The sequence below is a fragment of the Botryllus schlosseri genome, chromosome 16 (genome assembly GCF_051294905.1).
Source record: "Botryllus schlosseri isolate E-star chromosome 16, Bs_hap1, whole genome shotgun sequence".
Taxonomy (NCBI): Eukaryota; Metazoa; Chordata; class Ascidiacea; order Stolidobranchia; family Styelidae; genus Botryllus; species Botryllus schlosseri.
The window spans coordinates 12,891,365-12,907,805 of record NC_137251.1 but is presented as its reverse complement, the minus strand read 5'-3'; the positions used below and the strand labels follow the sequence as shown (position 1 = coordinate 12,907,805).

The following is a 16,441-nucleotide window of genomic DNA, read 5'->3' as shown; positions in this document are numbered from 1 at the left end:
GGAAAATAGTATCGAAAGCATAAGTCTCGTGGACAAAATATTTTTCAGTGGCGAGGAGCGTACAATTTCAGTACTCGAAAATATAGTCTTATGCTACTCGAAATGAATCAATAAAATAAATACTCGATTCAGATTCGAGTACTCGAATCATTGTGCCCAGCCCTAGATATAACCCACCCTACACACCAAAAAGATATTTCGAATGAGAGGGTGTCTCACCACTCAAAAGCTGCGAGACAACTTTGGCCTGAGTTACTGTCATTATAGTTTACATCAAGTAGCCCCTGCGAGATATCTGACCCGGCAAAGGCAACCGATATGCTGCATGGGCCGCGGTGAATACGAGATTTTTACGCCCCTGTATCACAGTACGCAGAGGCCTTCTCAAGCCGAAATGTCAAGTCCGACCACCAGGTATTCTCTCAGACCTGGCAGAGCGAGAGTGTCGAGCTATTCACAACATACTTGAACATTTACATGCAATATTGATCCTTGGATATCGACATTCACAACAATCCACGGCCATCCTGAGCCAGCTGCACGTCAGTATCCGATTTATGCAGAAGCTATTGACGGTGCCGGCTACTTGGCTGACCAGCGATGCTTATTTGGGGTAACGTTTCGCGGTTGAATTATGCTGAGATTTAATCTAACGTACTGCGTACACTTGAAAAGCAACAACATAGACAGATGAGTAAAATCCATCGCATATATAAAGCAATTTCATATCAAAATATAGTTTTGAGGCTATCCACTACTGTGGACGCGATAGATTTGATCGCATTAAATGGCGGATGTTTGATCATTTTATACGAAGCATAAACAGCTAGAATTGCACTAATAGATACAGTGAAGTACATTTCTCTTTGCATTCTGATTAGAAGAGGGTCAACTTCCATCCATTCCTTGTCGATATTACCTCGTACATTCTTCCTCGGAAACGGTTGGTCTGGTACATCATTGCCCAAAAACTTACACAGTGGCTCCCAACCTTCACTCACACTGTAAATGAGTAGCTGGTCTTTTGGAGCGTTCTGTTTTTAGAAAATAGAGATATATAATCAGCAGTTGTGAATATGAACATAGCATAAAATAGCCTGACATCAGGTTTGACTCGACCATGGGCACTAGGCAGTGTGCTCTCGTGCAGTACTGCACTCGCATATAGACTGTTTGCGAACGACGCCACCCTGAATAGATAGCGCTAACCTGCAGTACGTGTGCGTTGTGAGTCCTGTACAGCTTCTTCGCCAACATTTCGTTGATAACGATGTCGTTCGACCACACGGCTGGGGCTTCATACCCAATCGCCAATTTGCCTGAATGACCGATAGCTGGTACATATAGTCTAGGTCAGTGGTTCCCAACCTTTTTCGGTGACAGGGCCAAATTTAGAATTTTAGAGTACGGCCGGGGCCGCACGAATACCAGGGAAATGAAAGGAACCCCAAATAGTCACCAAAATATGAAAATTGGCATTGTTCCGATCATTCGCTTGACGACATTTGCCATTGTGTTGCCGCGCTCCCGTTGTTCAGAACAATCAACCTTTGCTGGCTATTTCGGAGTAGTTTTATTGCCCTGGAGAGATTTCAATTCGTATTTTTGCTTTCGATAAACACCGACATATCAAATTATTCGGACGCTTGGGTCTCGAGCTATAGGACTACCAATTATGCTGCTTTTTGCCGGCTAAGCAGTACGCATCTCGGCGTATTCAATCGTGAGTCACTTGTTACACATCTATCCGTAAATTAGTTATCAATACCCAGGGCCGTAACAGCACTTCGTCAGCCCCCCCAAAAAAAACGTTTCTCTTGGGCCCCCATAGGGTGATAAACCGAACTTCGAAGCCCCCTCACCCTCTCAGGCTAGACGTTTACCGTAGTAAATATTGTAGATGTTTACCGGTGTTTACCGCTATTTATCACCTAAATCGGGTGTCCGTTTTAGGCAGCTTCTCTCGACAAATCGCGCGAAGCGCGAAAAAATTCTATAATTCATGATTGAATCGGTCAATATAATCGGGAATTGCATATTTATTGGAATCAATTTTTATCCTCTCTCTACTCACGCAATCAGATTGACCGGTTGAGCCGAGTGAGTTGTGTTTGAAAAGGTACGACCACTCAATAATAATTAAACATCTTCGGGCGTATACCCGTTGGCAGGAACGAAATAGCACTTCGTCAGGCCCCCTAAAACTCTTAGGTCTTGAGCTCCCATAGGGTGATAAACCGATCTCCAGTGCCGTTGTTCGCTTCTGCCACGAAATCAGGATCCCCGTTTAGTGAGCCAGCGTGGACCGCGAAAATTTTCATTAATTCAAAATAAAATAGGTCAATAAGATCGGGAATTGCATATATATTGCTATCAATTATTTATCCTCTCTGCTCACGTAATCAGATTTACCGGTAGAGCTGAGTCAGGTGTCTTGGAAACTGTAGCGCCCGTAAATAATAATTAAACATATTCGGGCGGGCGGACCCGTTGGTACGACTTCGTTACATGATGTTATTTTTTACTTCGTGACCTCCAGTCTGCTATATCAAAAAATATAGAATCGCTCAAACGTACTAAACTAAAAGATGCACACGATTTCAAATTGGTAGTTCTTCACTGGCATATAATTCTTCCCTGCGGAATGGTAGCCTATTTGTCTCGTGACGTTCAGATTGCCAAGACAGGAACATTCGGCACCAGTCATTTAGGCGCCTATGGTCAATTACACCTATATGTATTTTGAATATACATAATGAAGTTTTCGGTTGGCGTAAGGGCAGTCCTTTTCGGCCATGGTTTTCTCGCTGCCGATCGTTCTGGCACACTTCTTGGAGTCGCATGTTACATGGCCTAAAACTTTATATGTCTTCGTGCGTCGTGGCGCGGTAATGGCCAACGCCGATATGCCCACTTCTATAAATCTTGCGTTTTTCATCTTGGTCGAAGAGTACCCAATAATTAAGGTACTTGAAAACTTGAAATCGCGCCCAGCGCGAAAAATCTTTGAAAATTTGCATAAAATACTCTATAATTTATGCTAATTCACTAAATAATTTTGGGCCCCCTTCGAGCTCGCTACCCCCAATTGGGGGGCTTTGGGTGCGGCAGTTACGGTCTTGTCAATACCTATATCTATACCTATATCTATAGGTACTGCCCGTTCAACTGGACAGTTACGGCACATTGCATGGAAACAGCAGTGACGTAATCTTACCACTCACAACTTTCCTGCAATCCTAATTGAAAACTCCAGACTCCAAGCCAAGCAAGAGTATCTTATAAATGTATTTTTTTTTCATAAAACGATTTCTCAATATTTTTGTGGGGGCCGCAAGAAGGCTATCTGGGGGCCGCATGTGGCCCTCAGGGCCGCGGTTGGGAATCACTGGTCTAGGTAGCTTACATGGACGGGGAGGGGTAATGTCTATAATTTAAAGATAGCCACCTTGTGATGACAGCCTATGACATACACGACATGCATCGCGTTGCAACGTGACTAGATTTCATTTTGCTAACGGTGACGGTCAGAAACTTGTTTTAGTAGGTCATGATACACGTTGTGAACTGTCGTGTTTTATTGCGGAAGATTATGATAGGTAAATCGAAAAGAGCTTACTTGTCGGTGCCGATACATCTCGCTCTATTCGCCATTGTGTCGGAGACGTGGTTTTCAATATTCGAATCATAAAATTCTTGTGAAATTTATGTATTTGATTTTGCAAACTGCGAAACCACTCGTCTTCGTCCTTTCTTCTCATGAAAATGATCTGTTATCACATGAAACAAAGTGTCAAATCGCGGTCACGTCGCAAGGCTTATGTGGTAAACAATCGTGCATCGGGAGCATCCAATTTCTTGTTTGCTTAGAGTTGCTTGAACATGGACTAGTGCGCATATGGTTGCGTTAAAATGCGAGGTCGATATGTTCCGAACATCAAGCTTCACCACATGCAGCAGACCAGTCACTCCAGTCCAGAAGGCAAGTATAGCGTGGATAAAGCTACCTATATGTAGTGTTACGGAAGAGTGGCCTAAGGTCTTTAAGAGAATGGCAGTCAGTATGGACTCTTGATAGTTGCGACAGATGATTCGAGGCTGTTGGGAAATGCGTATATATATTTGGCAAATGTCATCGCATAGTGAGAACACAAGGGCCAATACCCTGTGATGAGCGGGATTCCCCAGCGAGCTTGAGAGTATAGATCTCTGTTACTGGTGAAAGTTTCATTTAAATCCAAATGATCCTCGACAAAGTAGAATAATTACAAATAGAGCGACAGTTTTGTTCTTTCAACACATAATTAATTATATAGGTTTGCTTCGTGTAGAAACGGAATAATAATGTATTATCTCCGACCTTGGTGTCAGGGAACGCTTCCAAGATTTCTTCCCAAAAGAAGCACGCAGGCACGTCGCTCACAGCGTCCACGTTCTCGTACATCGCTCTGAAATCGTCGACATTGCCGCCAACGGACAATATCTTCTTCCATTCATTTCCAAGTCGAAAGAGATTTTCCGTATGGCCGTAAACTGTGTAACCCAAAGTCCTAAGAGCTGCATCCATGGACTTCGTTCCAGTCTTTGGATAACCGGCTACTATCACTTTCATTGTTTATCGGCTCTTGGTGTTCAATGAAATATAAGTAATCCTAATTCACTGTACTGTGTACATTGGAACAAAGTTGAGATTATAGCACGAAATTTTGCTCTGCGGAACCGAAAATTCGCGGAATTTACCTGTCCAATCCGTATACCTTTTCAACTTAGCTCAACGATAGAAGCTAATAGGCTAGATTCAACTGCGATGATGTTTACCTTCTGACAAATTCGTAAATATGGAATACGTTCGTGTAGCGAGGTTAACTATTAAACCAGATGTGAACAATGATAACCTCGTGTTCTATAATAATGTATCTTCTTTCCAGTCTATCAGTATGAGGCACATAAAGAAAATGATTTAGGACGCTGGGTCCGGTCCGTCTTTAACACAACAGATTGCAACTTTATTCAAGATTCTATACTATAAGAAAATGGCTCTCTAACTATAACTCAAGTACACCTCGAGAAAAGAATGATAAACTGCAAAAATGCTTGGAATCTCTGTGAGTGCGATCTTTGACCAGACTCGAAACAATTCGTGGACCTCGTCTCTGGACTCGCATACCAACTATATACGGAGGCAATATTGAAGCATCACTAGACTGATTGTGGACAAACTATGGCCCTAGTACTAAGTCACCGATCAAGGATAATCCGAGGATTATCATCGAAAAACTCACATAACTCCGCTTCTACTGGTCGGAATTGACTCTAATTTGTTTTGCATCGTCTTTGAAGACAGCTCAACAATTTCATGGAGTTGGCAGAAAAATTCGATTTTTATTTTAAAATTTTACCCAATAAATTAAAAAATTTAATCGGATCTGCAGAGTCCTATACTTGTTAGAATTGGACCAAATTTGGTGTGCAGCGTTTTTTAGGGTAACCTGACAATTTAATCAGTGAATGGCTGGAATCCGGGGGAAAAGTTATTTTTGAACAGCCCTGCTGCGCAACTACAGCAATCAGCATCGTCCGCAAACGATGAAAGGAAGTTGAGGGCTTCGGGTCTATTTAATGGCTAATTGAATTTCATAATAAGTGGGAACACATAGATTTGGCGATAGCATATCCTAATCTATACGGGAACTTTTCATATGCAACCCGACCTGACGAGCAAAGTTAACTAACTATTTCATATTAATAGCTGAGTGACTTTGTTGACAAGAAGCCTCGGCATTGCACCACTCTGGCGAAACAAACTATAGATAATTCAGGTACAGCGGTTGGTTATCGATAAACCAACTGTGCGGTACACAATTGCAGATGCACTGCACACTGCATAGTTGCACAATGCACATAGTCACGCTATAGTGCTAGCTATGCAGTATGCAGAGGTCATCTATTTAACGAAAAGTAGACGCCAGTCTAGCTCTAGCATTTAATAACTAACAGATACGGAAGCGTCCCGTTTATTCGCTCAAAAATTAGTCTCACGAGAGTTTCATCGTAAAAGTCCATCAATATCAGTCGTCTATTACGAATCTACGAATGGAGCCGCATCGAGTTCGTAAATTGCACGATCAATCAGATGACACTGCCTCCATCACCGCGTTAAAACAAGGATTTGCGAATTTTGTGATGATGGTGAAGCATTAGTCCAGCGCACTGCATCAGTGAAGTCTTCTTCCGTTTGAAATTCATTCAGATTCTGCCTTCCAGACTTTTCTCGTCAGCCCCCAATTGTTGTGATTGCAACTGGTTGGTTGTCGCCAATGATTCTGAACTACCCATAGTTGATCGATTCGTGGATTGATTCTGAAAGCTTTTAAGTGTCGTAGCTTCAGTCAGACTGCGCTTCGTTCCTGTATAAGCTGTTCTGTGGGATGATACCTGTGACGCAGTTTCGAACATTTATAAACTTAGGCGTATCCAAGAATATCAATATAGATACACATTGTGTGTTCATGCTTAGTTCTAAAAGAAACATAGATGCCAATTGAATGCTCTTTCTTCAGATGAGGTCAGTATATAGAGATAGTGGATACCCCCGTTGCCGTAACATGTTGTAGATCAGGGGTCTCAAACTCCAATGCTCTCCCGGGTCAATTTCCTAGCTTTAGATGACGCCGCGGGCCGCAGCATCGAATATAATAGGCTATTATGCAATGTTGTATATCAACGTACCGATGCGTAACTCATGATGGCTGTGGATTGGCTGGAATCTCCATCCAATTCCGAGGAGCACGGGTTCAATACTTTTGTCCACATTTTCCGATAACCGTTTCGAAAGTTTCTATTCAGAATCCCATATAATACACTGTTCATTGCGCTGAAAATAATGCAGCCGCTTACCAAGATATCACAATTTCAATGATTGCATTTTTACAAGACAGCCTGAAAACCTTCTCATTACCTGTTGGTGAATGCTAGCCAAGCGGTGCTCCTTTTGTACAACGCAGGTGCCTTGTGATTTATCAAGATAATCAACGCGTATGGCAGCCAGCAAATTGTGAATAGAGTGACGGTCGCGATAAGGGTAACTACCAAACGACGCTCTCTGTATTCTCTTTTCGGGTACGATCTAACAATATCGAAATGAAATAACTGTTATCTTTTGCGTATGTATTGCTCTATTTCCAATTGATTACGTCTTTATCCTTTGCGATTTTCCGTTTGTTGAGGTTACCGTGATGGTACTAGAAATTGTCATGCGACGAACTTTATGTCTTCAGATAGAAGATGAAATGTTTCAGATCGCGAATGGGAAAAACAATAGCATTGTGGTCCAACCTGTTACGTTCAAAAGCTTTGAAGACGCCGTAGTAGCAAGCGCCGGTTATCGCAAGTGGTAGTATAACAGAAATGCAGACGTACGATATCGTAAATGAGAGATATTTCCTGTTGAATTGACACGTAATCAAAACAAAGAAAACCATGCTGATACGATCATGCGACTAGATATTTCTTCGAGGTAATCCCAATGCATTGTATACTAAATATATTTTCAAGGATTGCTAGAATGTCTTACTCTGCGTCACAGTCGTACATGCAAACATGGATTTTCTTGTGGTATCGGAAATCGCCCCACCCGAATGCCGGTGGAATGGTAACAAGAAAGGCCCTGAAACATGATGTATTAGTCAGTACATGTAGAGTGTAGACTATATTGTGATCAGCTAGAGACACCGGTGTAGCAGGTGTTTCATCTTACTGTACTAATTTACAAATATTGTACTATGTTCAGTGTGCAGTGTGCACTTACCACATCCACACGCCTATTAGCAAGGCTGCTGTTCGGCCTCTGGTGAAAATCCTTGTGTATTTGTTGTGATAAACGATAGCGACGTATCTATAAATCATATAAATAGTATAAAATGCGTTGAGTTTATCAAATACATGCATAGCCAGAGAAAAGTAAGTGAATACATTCGAATGTTATGGATTTTGAACTGAGATATAGGCCAATTCAATATGTTTCCTCGCTCTCCGGAACTCTTGTGACGTAACAATTTAATCAGGTTATATACACTGTCACTAGGGCTGGGCACATTAAGCCCATTTACATGGTCAAGTCGTCTTGAAGCCAAGTCGTCTTGGAGTGACGTCATGAGACGGCTTGCCAAAGTGATCGAGTTTACATGGTCATGTTTATCGCAGCCCGAGTGATACGCAGCACTTTGGGATTCAGCTCGGGAATATGCTACGGCAGTTGAGATATCTAGAAATACTTCAACACAATTCTAGAATGACCAAATACACCGTGTATATATTCTGTCTGATAGTGAGTTGGACAAGTTATATTGTTGGCTGTACTCGCTTCATAAGTTGTGACGCTGAACAAATAAGACCACGTGCATATTATAAAAGCAGTATCATATACTGATAGAGCTTTCACATTCACCCAGTTGAAATACGTGCCGGTTTCGTGAAATATGAACATGAAATGTTGGTATGTTGCTGTAGTCTGGATTCGTTTTCAAGTACCGGTAATGTTCAAGCCGTCTCCAAGCGACTCTGCGGAACGGATTGAGCTCAAGACGGATTGAAGCCGTCTGCCTTTTTCTCTTTTTCAAAAACGAGAGAGTCGGATTGGCGAGTCAGCTTCGAAGCTGACCCAAACGGCCATGTAAATGGGCTTAATGATTCGAGTACTCGAATCTGAATCGAGTAGTAATTTTAATGATTCGAGTCGAGTAGTAAAATACGATTTTTTCGAATACTGAAATTATACGGTCCTCGTGAATGAAAGTTAATTTACTGACGAGAATTATAGTTGTGATACTATTTTCCACTGAGGAAGCCTTGAATCCTTGATAGGTCGTGTCTCAGCATTCCAGACACAGTACAAAGCTACGAACGTTACTGGAAATAACACATTTCCGAAGTCATGATCATCCCACAACAGTGCAATGAAATCGATATGGTCGAGAAAATACCAAAGTATCTTTAATGCGACAGATAACAGGCATTACGTTCTTTGAGGTGGCATAAAAGGCACATATTTGGACTTCAACATAGTACATTTTGTTGTGACGTCATAATGAGTGATACTCGATTACTCGACTCGACTCGAAGCAAATTACGTGATTCAGATTCGAATCACTCAGGTACTCGATTTTGCCCAGCCCTAACTGTCACCAAAGTGTCCTACCAGCAGCATGTCCTACAGTGGCGTGGACACCAGCAAATCTCACGGCTCACTGCGATTGCTCCACATCACACTTTCCATTTGACTGAACGCAATTTGACGGTAATTTTTGACCGGCTTGCCGAGCCGCGAAATTTAAAAAATTGGTATCAATCGAAAGCTACAAATGTACTGAATACGAAAATATAAATTTTATTGTGCTCGTGCTCCTAGAGCCAAAAAATCATCCTCAAATTTTTATTGTAACTGAGTTTGGTATTGTGACGCATCAATGGCGTCTGGAAGCAAGTGAGGAGCAGCGCAAACCGCAAGCGTATTGATCAGTGTTGCGCAAGCGATTCAGCATTCACACTCTCACTGCGCACTTGCTCCGAGCTGGCTGCTTATTCCAGACGGCATTGTTGCGTCACTATGAAAAACTTCGTTACAATGCAAAATGAAATACTCATTTTGAAGACCAGCACAATAAAATTTATATTATCGTAATCAGTACCCCTGTAGCTTTCGATTGATACCAATTTTATCAACTTTGCGCTCGGCAAGCCGGTCAGAAATTACCGTCAAATTGCCTTCAGTCAAATGGAAAGTGTAACGTAGACCACTCGCAGTGAGCGGTGAGATTTGATTGTGTCCACACCATTTTGGGTCACTATAAGCCAGTGGTCGGGAACCTTTTTCGACCGAAGCGCCATATCGGCCCAATATTTTCAATTGTAACTCCCAAAGAGCCATACATGTCAAGCAACTGTAACGTCACAATTGAACATCCGTGACGTATTGGTAGCACTAATATATGAGATTCGTAGTGTGCGCCATATTTCTGCCCACGTGGGTAAGTGGATCCAAACATGGTCACTACAGTAGTACATACCCAGCGTGTGATACGCCAGTGACGTGGGGTTAGGGGAGGCCAGGGAGGCAGTGCCTCAGATGTCGTCAGGAATGAGTGAAGGAAAATTGTGAACCCTTCAATGGTTATTGATATCTTCTATCGATGTTTTTTAACGACTAGTCACTAGATTTTAGACATTTGTATTCCCAAAATTACGGAATTTTCATTTTTATTGTTCGGAAATAAAGCGCGAAAGGAGTTGTAAGACTCAGATGAGACACAGACGGGCCAAGGCTCACCTGCAACAGCGCAACTCATCGTATATAGCTTCTTAGAATTTATGATCACTGATATTAATCAAATGTAATTGTCGCGCTGATTCTGAAAATCTAAGTATTGATAGACTTCTAAAATATTCGGCGTAATCTAATGTTGCGTTACACCCCTGCATTTTTACGGCGGTGCTAGAAAGCTACTAATCAATCAAGAAAATGAACTTGTAATTGTGAATGTCACTTCAAAGGCATTTTATTTCTCGGCGTAGATAAGGAAGACAATGTGTATTTGAAAACTGCATTGTCCTGCAAGGGTCGCCATGTCTGCTATTCTCTTTCGTCAATCAAGGTATCGTAAAATCCAATATTTCTAGACGCGCGACGGTGGTTAGATCGAATTCGCGAGTGGTGTTAGTCGCGGGTGCGACAGCAACTTAAATTCGGGGATTTTGAAAAGAGGGCGGTACGAGCCCCTAACCCTGGATACCCCGCTGTCTTGACCTCTAAAAGACATGTTTATGCTGCCACGAGAATAATTATTTTCGCCGTCATGAAAATCTATTAACAAGTTGCTGCAATATTGATAAATTAAGTACAAAATTAAAAATTTCTCAAAGAGCCATATCTTATACCCAAAAGAGCCATATATGGCTCGCGCGCCATATGTTCCCGACCACCGCATATACTGTCACACACACTCGACAGCGTGGACTTGATGGATGCAGCGTTATCGTATAGTTTCTTAATTGCATTCGTATTGATTCTATGTTGTATAGAGCTAACCTGTGATAGAAGGTTATATTCACTGTCAAAATAAAGTCGATGTAACAATATAAGCATTGAAATGAAGTCGCGGAGGAATGTGATATTTTACGACCCGTACGCAAGTTACGCCTTATCAATAATATCGCAATTGCGCCATAAGAACGCAACAGCAAGCATCAATTGACTTACCTATTGATTGAAACAAGCATCAGACTGTACATTGAGGCTATGGAACTCGTGGAAAGGATAACAGCACTGACTGTACACAGAAGCGGAGGAAACATATTTTGGTTTGTAATCACATTTGTCAAAACTCCTGGCAGAATGTAGGTCGTAATGATGAGATCAGCGACCGCAAGATTGACGAGGAATGCATTTCCGGCGAACTGAATACATAAATTAAACTTACATTACAAAACAGTATGATGTACCCAGTGAAGCTTGGTCAAATATGACCTGGTCATGGCCAAACGAAGATGCATTGAGCGAAGGTTAGGAATGTGGAATCTGCACTGCAGAAATATAATATTAGCAGAACCAAACAGTTGAAGTGATTACATGTAGAATGGAATGGAAATTATGTGTGATCTGATCACATTTATTTGATTACGTGCATATCCTTGTGGGGATTTACCTTCAATTTCTTTTCTAGTAATATAGCTCCAATGATTGCGATATTTCCAAATAATCCCAATGCTATGGTGAATACGAGGAAAGGTATTTCAATTTGGGGTATCCACCAAATGTGTTCATTGTGCACAAGAACAGCATCAGCGGAAAATTCACCGCTGCCATTGAATGGAACATTGTATTCTCCATATTCCATGAGTTGTAGGCTTCTACATGAAAAAATTCATACGGGCATATATCTAAAACGGTACAACATATTACTATGGAAAAAATCGACAATGTATCATTTTCGGCTCCATGAACTTGCGTTTGCTGTTCCTTCAACACAGAGCTTTGATATCCACGATGAATAACTGCTACGCATATGTAAAACATGATACAGTAATTGGTCTTCATGGAGTAACACAATCCGCGATAGAAATCTTTCACAGACTTAAACCATATTCCATCCAAATTTTCATGCCAGTTTCGCGTGATGAAAAATAAAGCCTGGAACCCAAAATGTATTAGAGAAAGTCGTCCACGAAGACGAACTTATAATAATTATAACTTGCGGTTCTGATATTGTTCATCTGTTCAAGACGCACATTGTAGGCAACAATGCCATACACAAGACACGGTGCGTTGTTGTGAACAGATAGGAGAATGTCGAAACGATGACCAAGTACGGTCTCTCAATCTAACACCACCCCCCCTCCTTAGCCTAATGGTATTGCTATAGTATTGTTGCCCGATTTAATACATTGTTCGATAGTGATCTTCCGACTATCTTTCCTTTTTGACGCTTTCCTCGTTCTTTTCATTCTCTTCCTCGTATTTGTCAATCAATTTGGGAAGACGCCGTAAAAACTTATTTAATTTACATCAGTATTGGGTCCTGCACTGCTGTCGCGCGGAGGTGCGAATGAAATATGTATAGGCTGTAGCCTATATTGAGAGCTTATAGAGTCCTATTATAATATCATCCCCGTGAGATAAATTTTACAACGATCCGACTTCCTATTCCAGACATACAGGAAAAAAAAACTTTAAAATCGATTTCGAGCATATTTGGAGGGTAAGAAAATGAGTGATGTATATTCAACTTGTGAATGGGACAATTTTAACGGGACCAATTAAACTATTGATTACTAACCTACGGATAGATGCGCAAGACTACCTTCCTATATTTTCTTTGTATCGCAGTTTTGGGTGTTTTGAAATGATGAGCATATTAATAAACTGATACCATGGAAAACTGAATGGGATAGAATGGTGACTGCATGCGTGGCCTGTCAATCAGATACGATTGAATGACAAGTCATCGAGCAAATTAGCGCAGGCGCGAAACCGTGTTTTGCTCACTATGGCGAGAGCCGCGAGACCGCCGAGACCTCGGCATCCACAAAGTTTCGTTTGTTAGCTGTGATCGCATGTACCATTTGAGCTACTATATATATAAATATATATGTTTTGCAGAACTATATTGGTACTTATTTACAGCTATCGGATATTGGAAATGCCTGCGAAGAATTGTGTCGTCCCTGGTCGTAATACTGTAAGTCGAAAAAATAGTAATTCAGCACTCTTTGTCATTTACAGGGTGGATCTCGCAAAGGACGAACAGGAAAGGCAGCACCGATCGCAACTACGTTGTTTTATATTGTCCATGCGTGATTCTACAGATAAAAGAGATAATATAATCAGAGAGGCAGGGAAAGCTCTATCTTGATTTGGAGGAAGATGATGAGCATATTCAACCTAAAATCAGATCAGCTTTGGATTTGCTCCTAAGGCCTGCAGGCGTCTACAAATAAATAAATTTACGAAATTCCCGACCTACTCTCAAATGCAGGTTTATAGATTGAAAACAGCCCACACTTTTTGCAATGCTGCACATATGGTTGAAACGTATCATAGAGTCGATACCAATTTGTATATATCTATCGAAAATGCGACCCGCTTATGCCAACCATGATCATTGATCACTCATGTCCTATCATTACAGGATAGTGTTTGACGGTGACTTGTCCATCGTATGCTTCCGTATGATCTTATTTTTCAGATGAAGATGACCGGCCACATGACGCCGCGGACCATGCAAGGAGATTACAAAATATGAACCATGCCAGGAAATCACAAAATCTGAAGAAAAACCGAAAACTCTCACTGACACCCAACCCATTTGCTGGATATAAAAGGGTCATGGCGACCCGGAGATCTTTCATTTCAACCGGGTTTATACTATGGTCTCCGCGGTGCCTTCATGCGCCAATCTGCTTGTACCAGTTGTGCCCCAGACAGCTCTGCATAACTGGCTAACATCTAGCGAATGTATATGATAAATGGTCAATATACAATACCACACAGGATGACTGTTGCAATGCTCATTTATTGCTCAGATGAGAAATGAAATGATTGCATGCCTAGAAGTCAACAATGCTCCTGGTGATATATATATATAGTATTGTACTCTACACCTTCATGTGGTAAAGGTTTGTTAATATTCGCATCGTCATTGAACCGTCATTCTTGTAATAACGTTTCTTGTTGACCCTGCGATCACATACTTTTTGCAGTGAGATGTCAATCCTTAGCAGCGCGGGTAGAACATCACAATCTGAAAAATATAGCAGATTTATAAATTAAAAAGGACACTGCATGGCGGTGTGTTCAACTAAATCACAATGTACTGCAAGGCCAGTGTCTCGTCCAGATTCGCTAAAATCTACATTGTAAGTTATATGCCATCAATTTTGAAATTGAAAACATAGTAAAACACTTTCGGATCAAAGTTTTCCCTTCAAATCACCACGTGTACCCTGGCTTCTTTTATTCTCTATACTCTAAGAAATAAGCCAATGACATATAGTCTATCACTAGTTTGGAATGGACATTAGTACACGTTGCTCTGTTGATGCTGCTTCTGAAGTTGAATACGTATGAACGTTTGACAACTCTGTCCTGCAAAATTGAAAAGTTCATTAACTTTTAGGATTTGCTGCATTCCCGCGTAAACTCTCTGCAGACTCTCCTAAGAAGAAAGAGCAGCTCTGAGCCTGGATATACAAGCGCCCCAGCCTTGCGCTCCATCAGGGGGATTAACTTGCCAAAGGGCTCGTCAGTGTTATTTATAAGATATTCAAGCAAAGATCAGTGAAACTGGTCATTGAATTTTCGAATTGTCTTTCTCAAAGTAAAACCAGCCATGTATTTTAAAATATCGCTCTCCCTTTCAGAAATACTGGCAGAGACCAATGACTCCGGCTGAGGTGGCTTCGTTCCATTATCAATTATTTTTTCCAAGTAAAAATTTGGCAGAGAAAACCCTGTCGTTTGATTTTGTATATAATATTGGATCACCGCAAACCTTACTGTAACTCATCACAATATCATCTGGGTTTCTAGTGGAATTCATACTGATAATCCATCCCGTAGCTAGTTCAATACCTTTTTCAGAGAGTTCTGGTGGGCCTTTGAACTCCAATGAGCGCAGCAATGGTTCAAGATCCACTGGTTGCTGGATAATATTTGGAGCAGATATGGTGTACAACTGTAGCCTACATGCTTTCATGAAAGTCGTTGAAGAGAAGTTCATGGACAATTTCCGGGGGAATATCGTACCATTCCTAACAACGTCACTAACTTGCGAGGCCACAATTTCAATAGATATACCGTATAAATGAGTAAGTCGTGTACCTGATTAAATTAAAATAATAATAATACAGCACTACAGACACTGCAGTCGATGTTCAACTTAATCACAACCGTCTACTACATGAAAATTAATCTAGACAAGCTACGATAATAATAACACTTAATTAACCCGCTATGTGTGTTTACGTTAGCCGGAGCATCACGGCAGACAACCGAAACATTCTGACAGCGATGACTTGTCATTCAACCGTATCTGATTGACAGGCCACGCAGTTACCGTTCTATCCCATTCAGTTTTCCATGCTGATACTGATACTCCAGTCGTCACACTTGACTACTCAGAGAAGTCTTCTGCTGAGCCGGCTAAAAGCAGCATAATTGGTAGTGCTACAGCTGGCGACGCGAGCGCTAAAATCAAATAAAAATGGTCTTAATCGAAACGCAATGTTCACTTGTTCCGAAAATACGAATATGTCTAGGGCAGTGCTTTTCAACCTTTATGAGCTCCATTCGCACTTTTTTTTTGTAAAATAAATTTCATTCGCACAAACTAACCGAAAATTGTTATTCCAAAAGAAGATGAAAATACTTAACAACGTTTTGTTAAGACGTGTAACAAATTGGCTACCATGTAGCTTAAGATGTCAAGTGTCTCATTAAAAAGGCAACTTTTTTCGCTCATTTTGATTTCAAATATTTCACTAAAACCCTTCTCAGCCAAACAAGTTGTTGGGTTTTGTACAATAACGTCTACAAGTGCTTGGATGGCCAGGTCCTGAAATCTGTTCTGCACTCCTATCAAAAATACAGCGTATTTTTCGCAAGTGAAAAATGCTTGCTGGCAGAAATCGTTTTTCAAAGCTGACACAAAGGTCCCGGAGGCTCCAGTTTGTCGAAAGGGTGAAAAACCTACATGTTTGTGTTGAGGCTTTTGTTTTATGTCTTGGAAAATAAGGTCCAAAACGACCAAGGAGAGTAGGCACATTAGAGCTCGCTATCTTATGATACGTTGCTCCAACTTTTTTTCTTTCGATCTCCCATTTTCTGTCTCACGATTAGGCTATATGAGATGAGCAAATAAACTCACGATACTGTTTTCTGCTCTTTAGC

General features: G+C 41.2%; 2 protein-coding genes and 1 long non-coding RNA gene across 3 annotated transcripts; 1 reads left to right on the top strand and 2 right to left on the bottom strand.

Moving 5' to 3' along the window:
- Positions 1–627: 627 nt before the first annotated feature.
- Positions 628–5,221, bottom strand: LOC145458873 (uncharacterized). The gene is made up of 4 exons (XM_080337375.1): positions 4,361–5,221; positions 3,620–3,770; positions 1,210–1,319; positions 628–1,034 (listed from the first exon to the last, which is right to left on the bottom strand). The coding sequence occupies exons 1-4, from the start codon at positions 4,610–4,612 to the stop codon at positions 729–731; spliced, it is 819 nt and encodes a 272-aa protein (XP_080193501.1). The 5' UTR covers positions 4,613–5,221; the 3' UTR covers positions 628–728.
- A 777-nt stretch (positions 5,222–5,998) lies between these two features.
- On the bottom strand, positions 5,999–12,027 carry LOC145458871 (melatonin receptor type 1A-like). Its single transcript, XM_080337374.1, has 9 exons — positions 11,700–12,027; positions 11,255–11,451; positions 7,808–7,894; positions 7,574–7,666; positions 7,336–7,443; positions 7,194–7,271; positions 6,959–7,126; positions 6,730–6,874; positions 5,999–6,435 (listed from the first exon to the last, which is right to left on the bottom strand). The coding sequence occupies exons 1-9, from the start codon at positions 11,889–11,891 to the stop codon at positions 6,247–6,249; spliced, it is 1,257 nt and encodes a 418-aa protein (XP_080193500.1). The 5' UTR covers positions 11,892–12,027; the 3' UTR covers positions 5,999–6,246.
- A 239-nt stretch (positions 12,028–12,266) lies between these two features.
- LOC145458874 (uncharacterized) lies at positions 12,267–14,046 on the top strand. The gene is made up of 2 exons (XR_013921214.1): positions 12,267–13,209; positions 13,277–14,046. It is a non-coding gene; the product is annotated as an uncharacterized LOC145458874 (long non-coding RNA).
- The last annotated feature ends 2,395 nt before the right edge of the window (positions 14,047–16,441 follow it).

Coding starts and splice junctions, on each gene's coding strand:
- LOC145458871 (XM_080337374.1), bottom strand. CDS start 11,891: ATGGAATATGGAGAATACAATGTTCCATTCAATGGCAGCGGTGAATTT. Junction 7,667..7,807: donor CTAATAGGCGTGTGGATGTG/GTAAGTGCACAC, acceptor ATCATGTTTCAG/GGCCTTTCTTGTTACCATTC. Junction 7,127..7,193: donor AAATCGCAAAGGATAAAGAC/GTAATCAATTGG, acceptor CGATATTGTTAG/ATCGTACCCGAAAAGAGAAT.
- LOC145458873 (XM_080337375.1), bottom strand. CDS start 4,612: ATGAAAGTGATAGTAGCCGGTTATCCAAAGACTGGAACGAAGTCCATG. Junction 1,320..3,619: donor AGATGTATCGGCACCGACAA/GTAAGCTCTTTT, acceptor TCGGTCATTCAG/GCAAATTGGCGATTGGGTAT. Junction 1,035..1,209: donor ACAACGCACACGTACTGCAG/GTTAGCGCTATC, acceptor TTCTAAAAACAG/AACGCTCCAAAAGACCAGCT.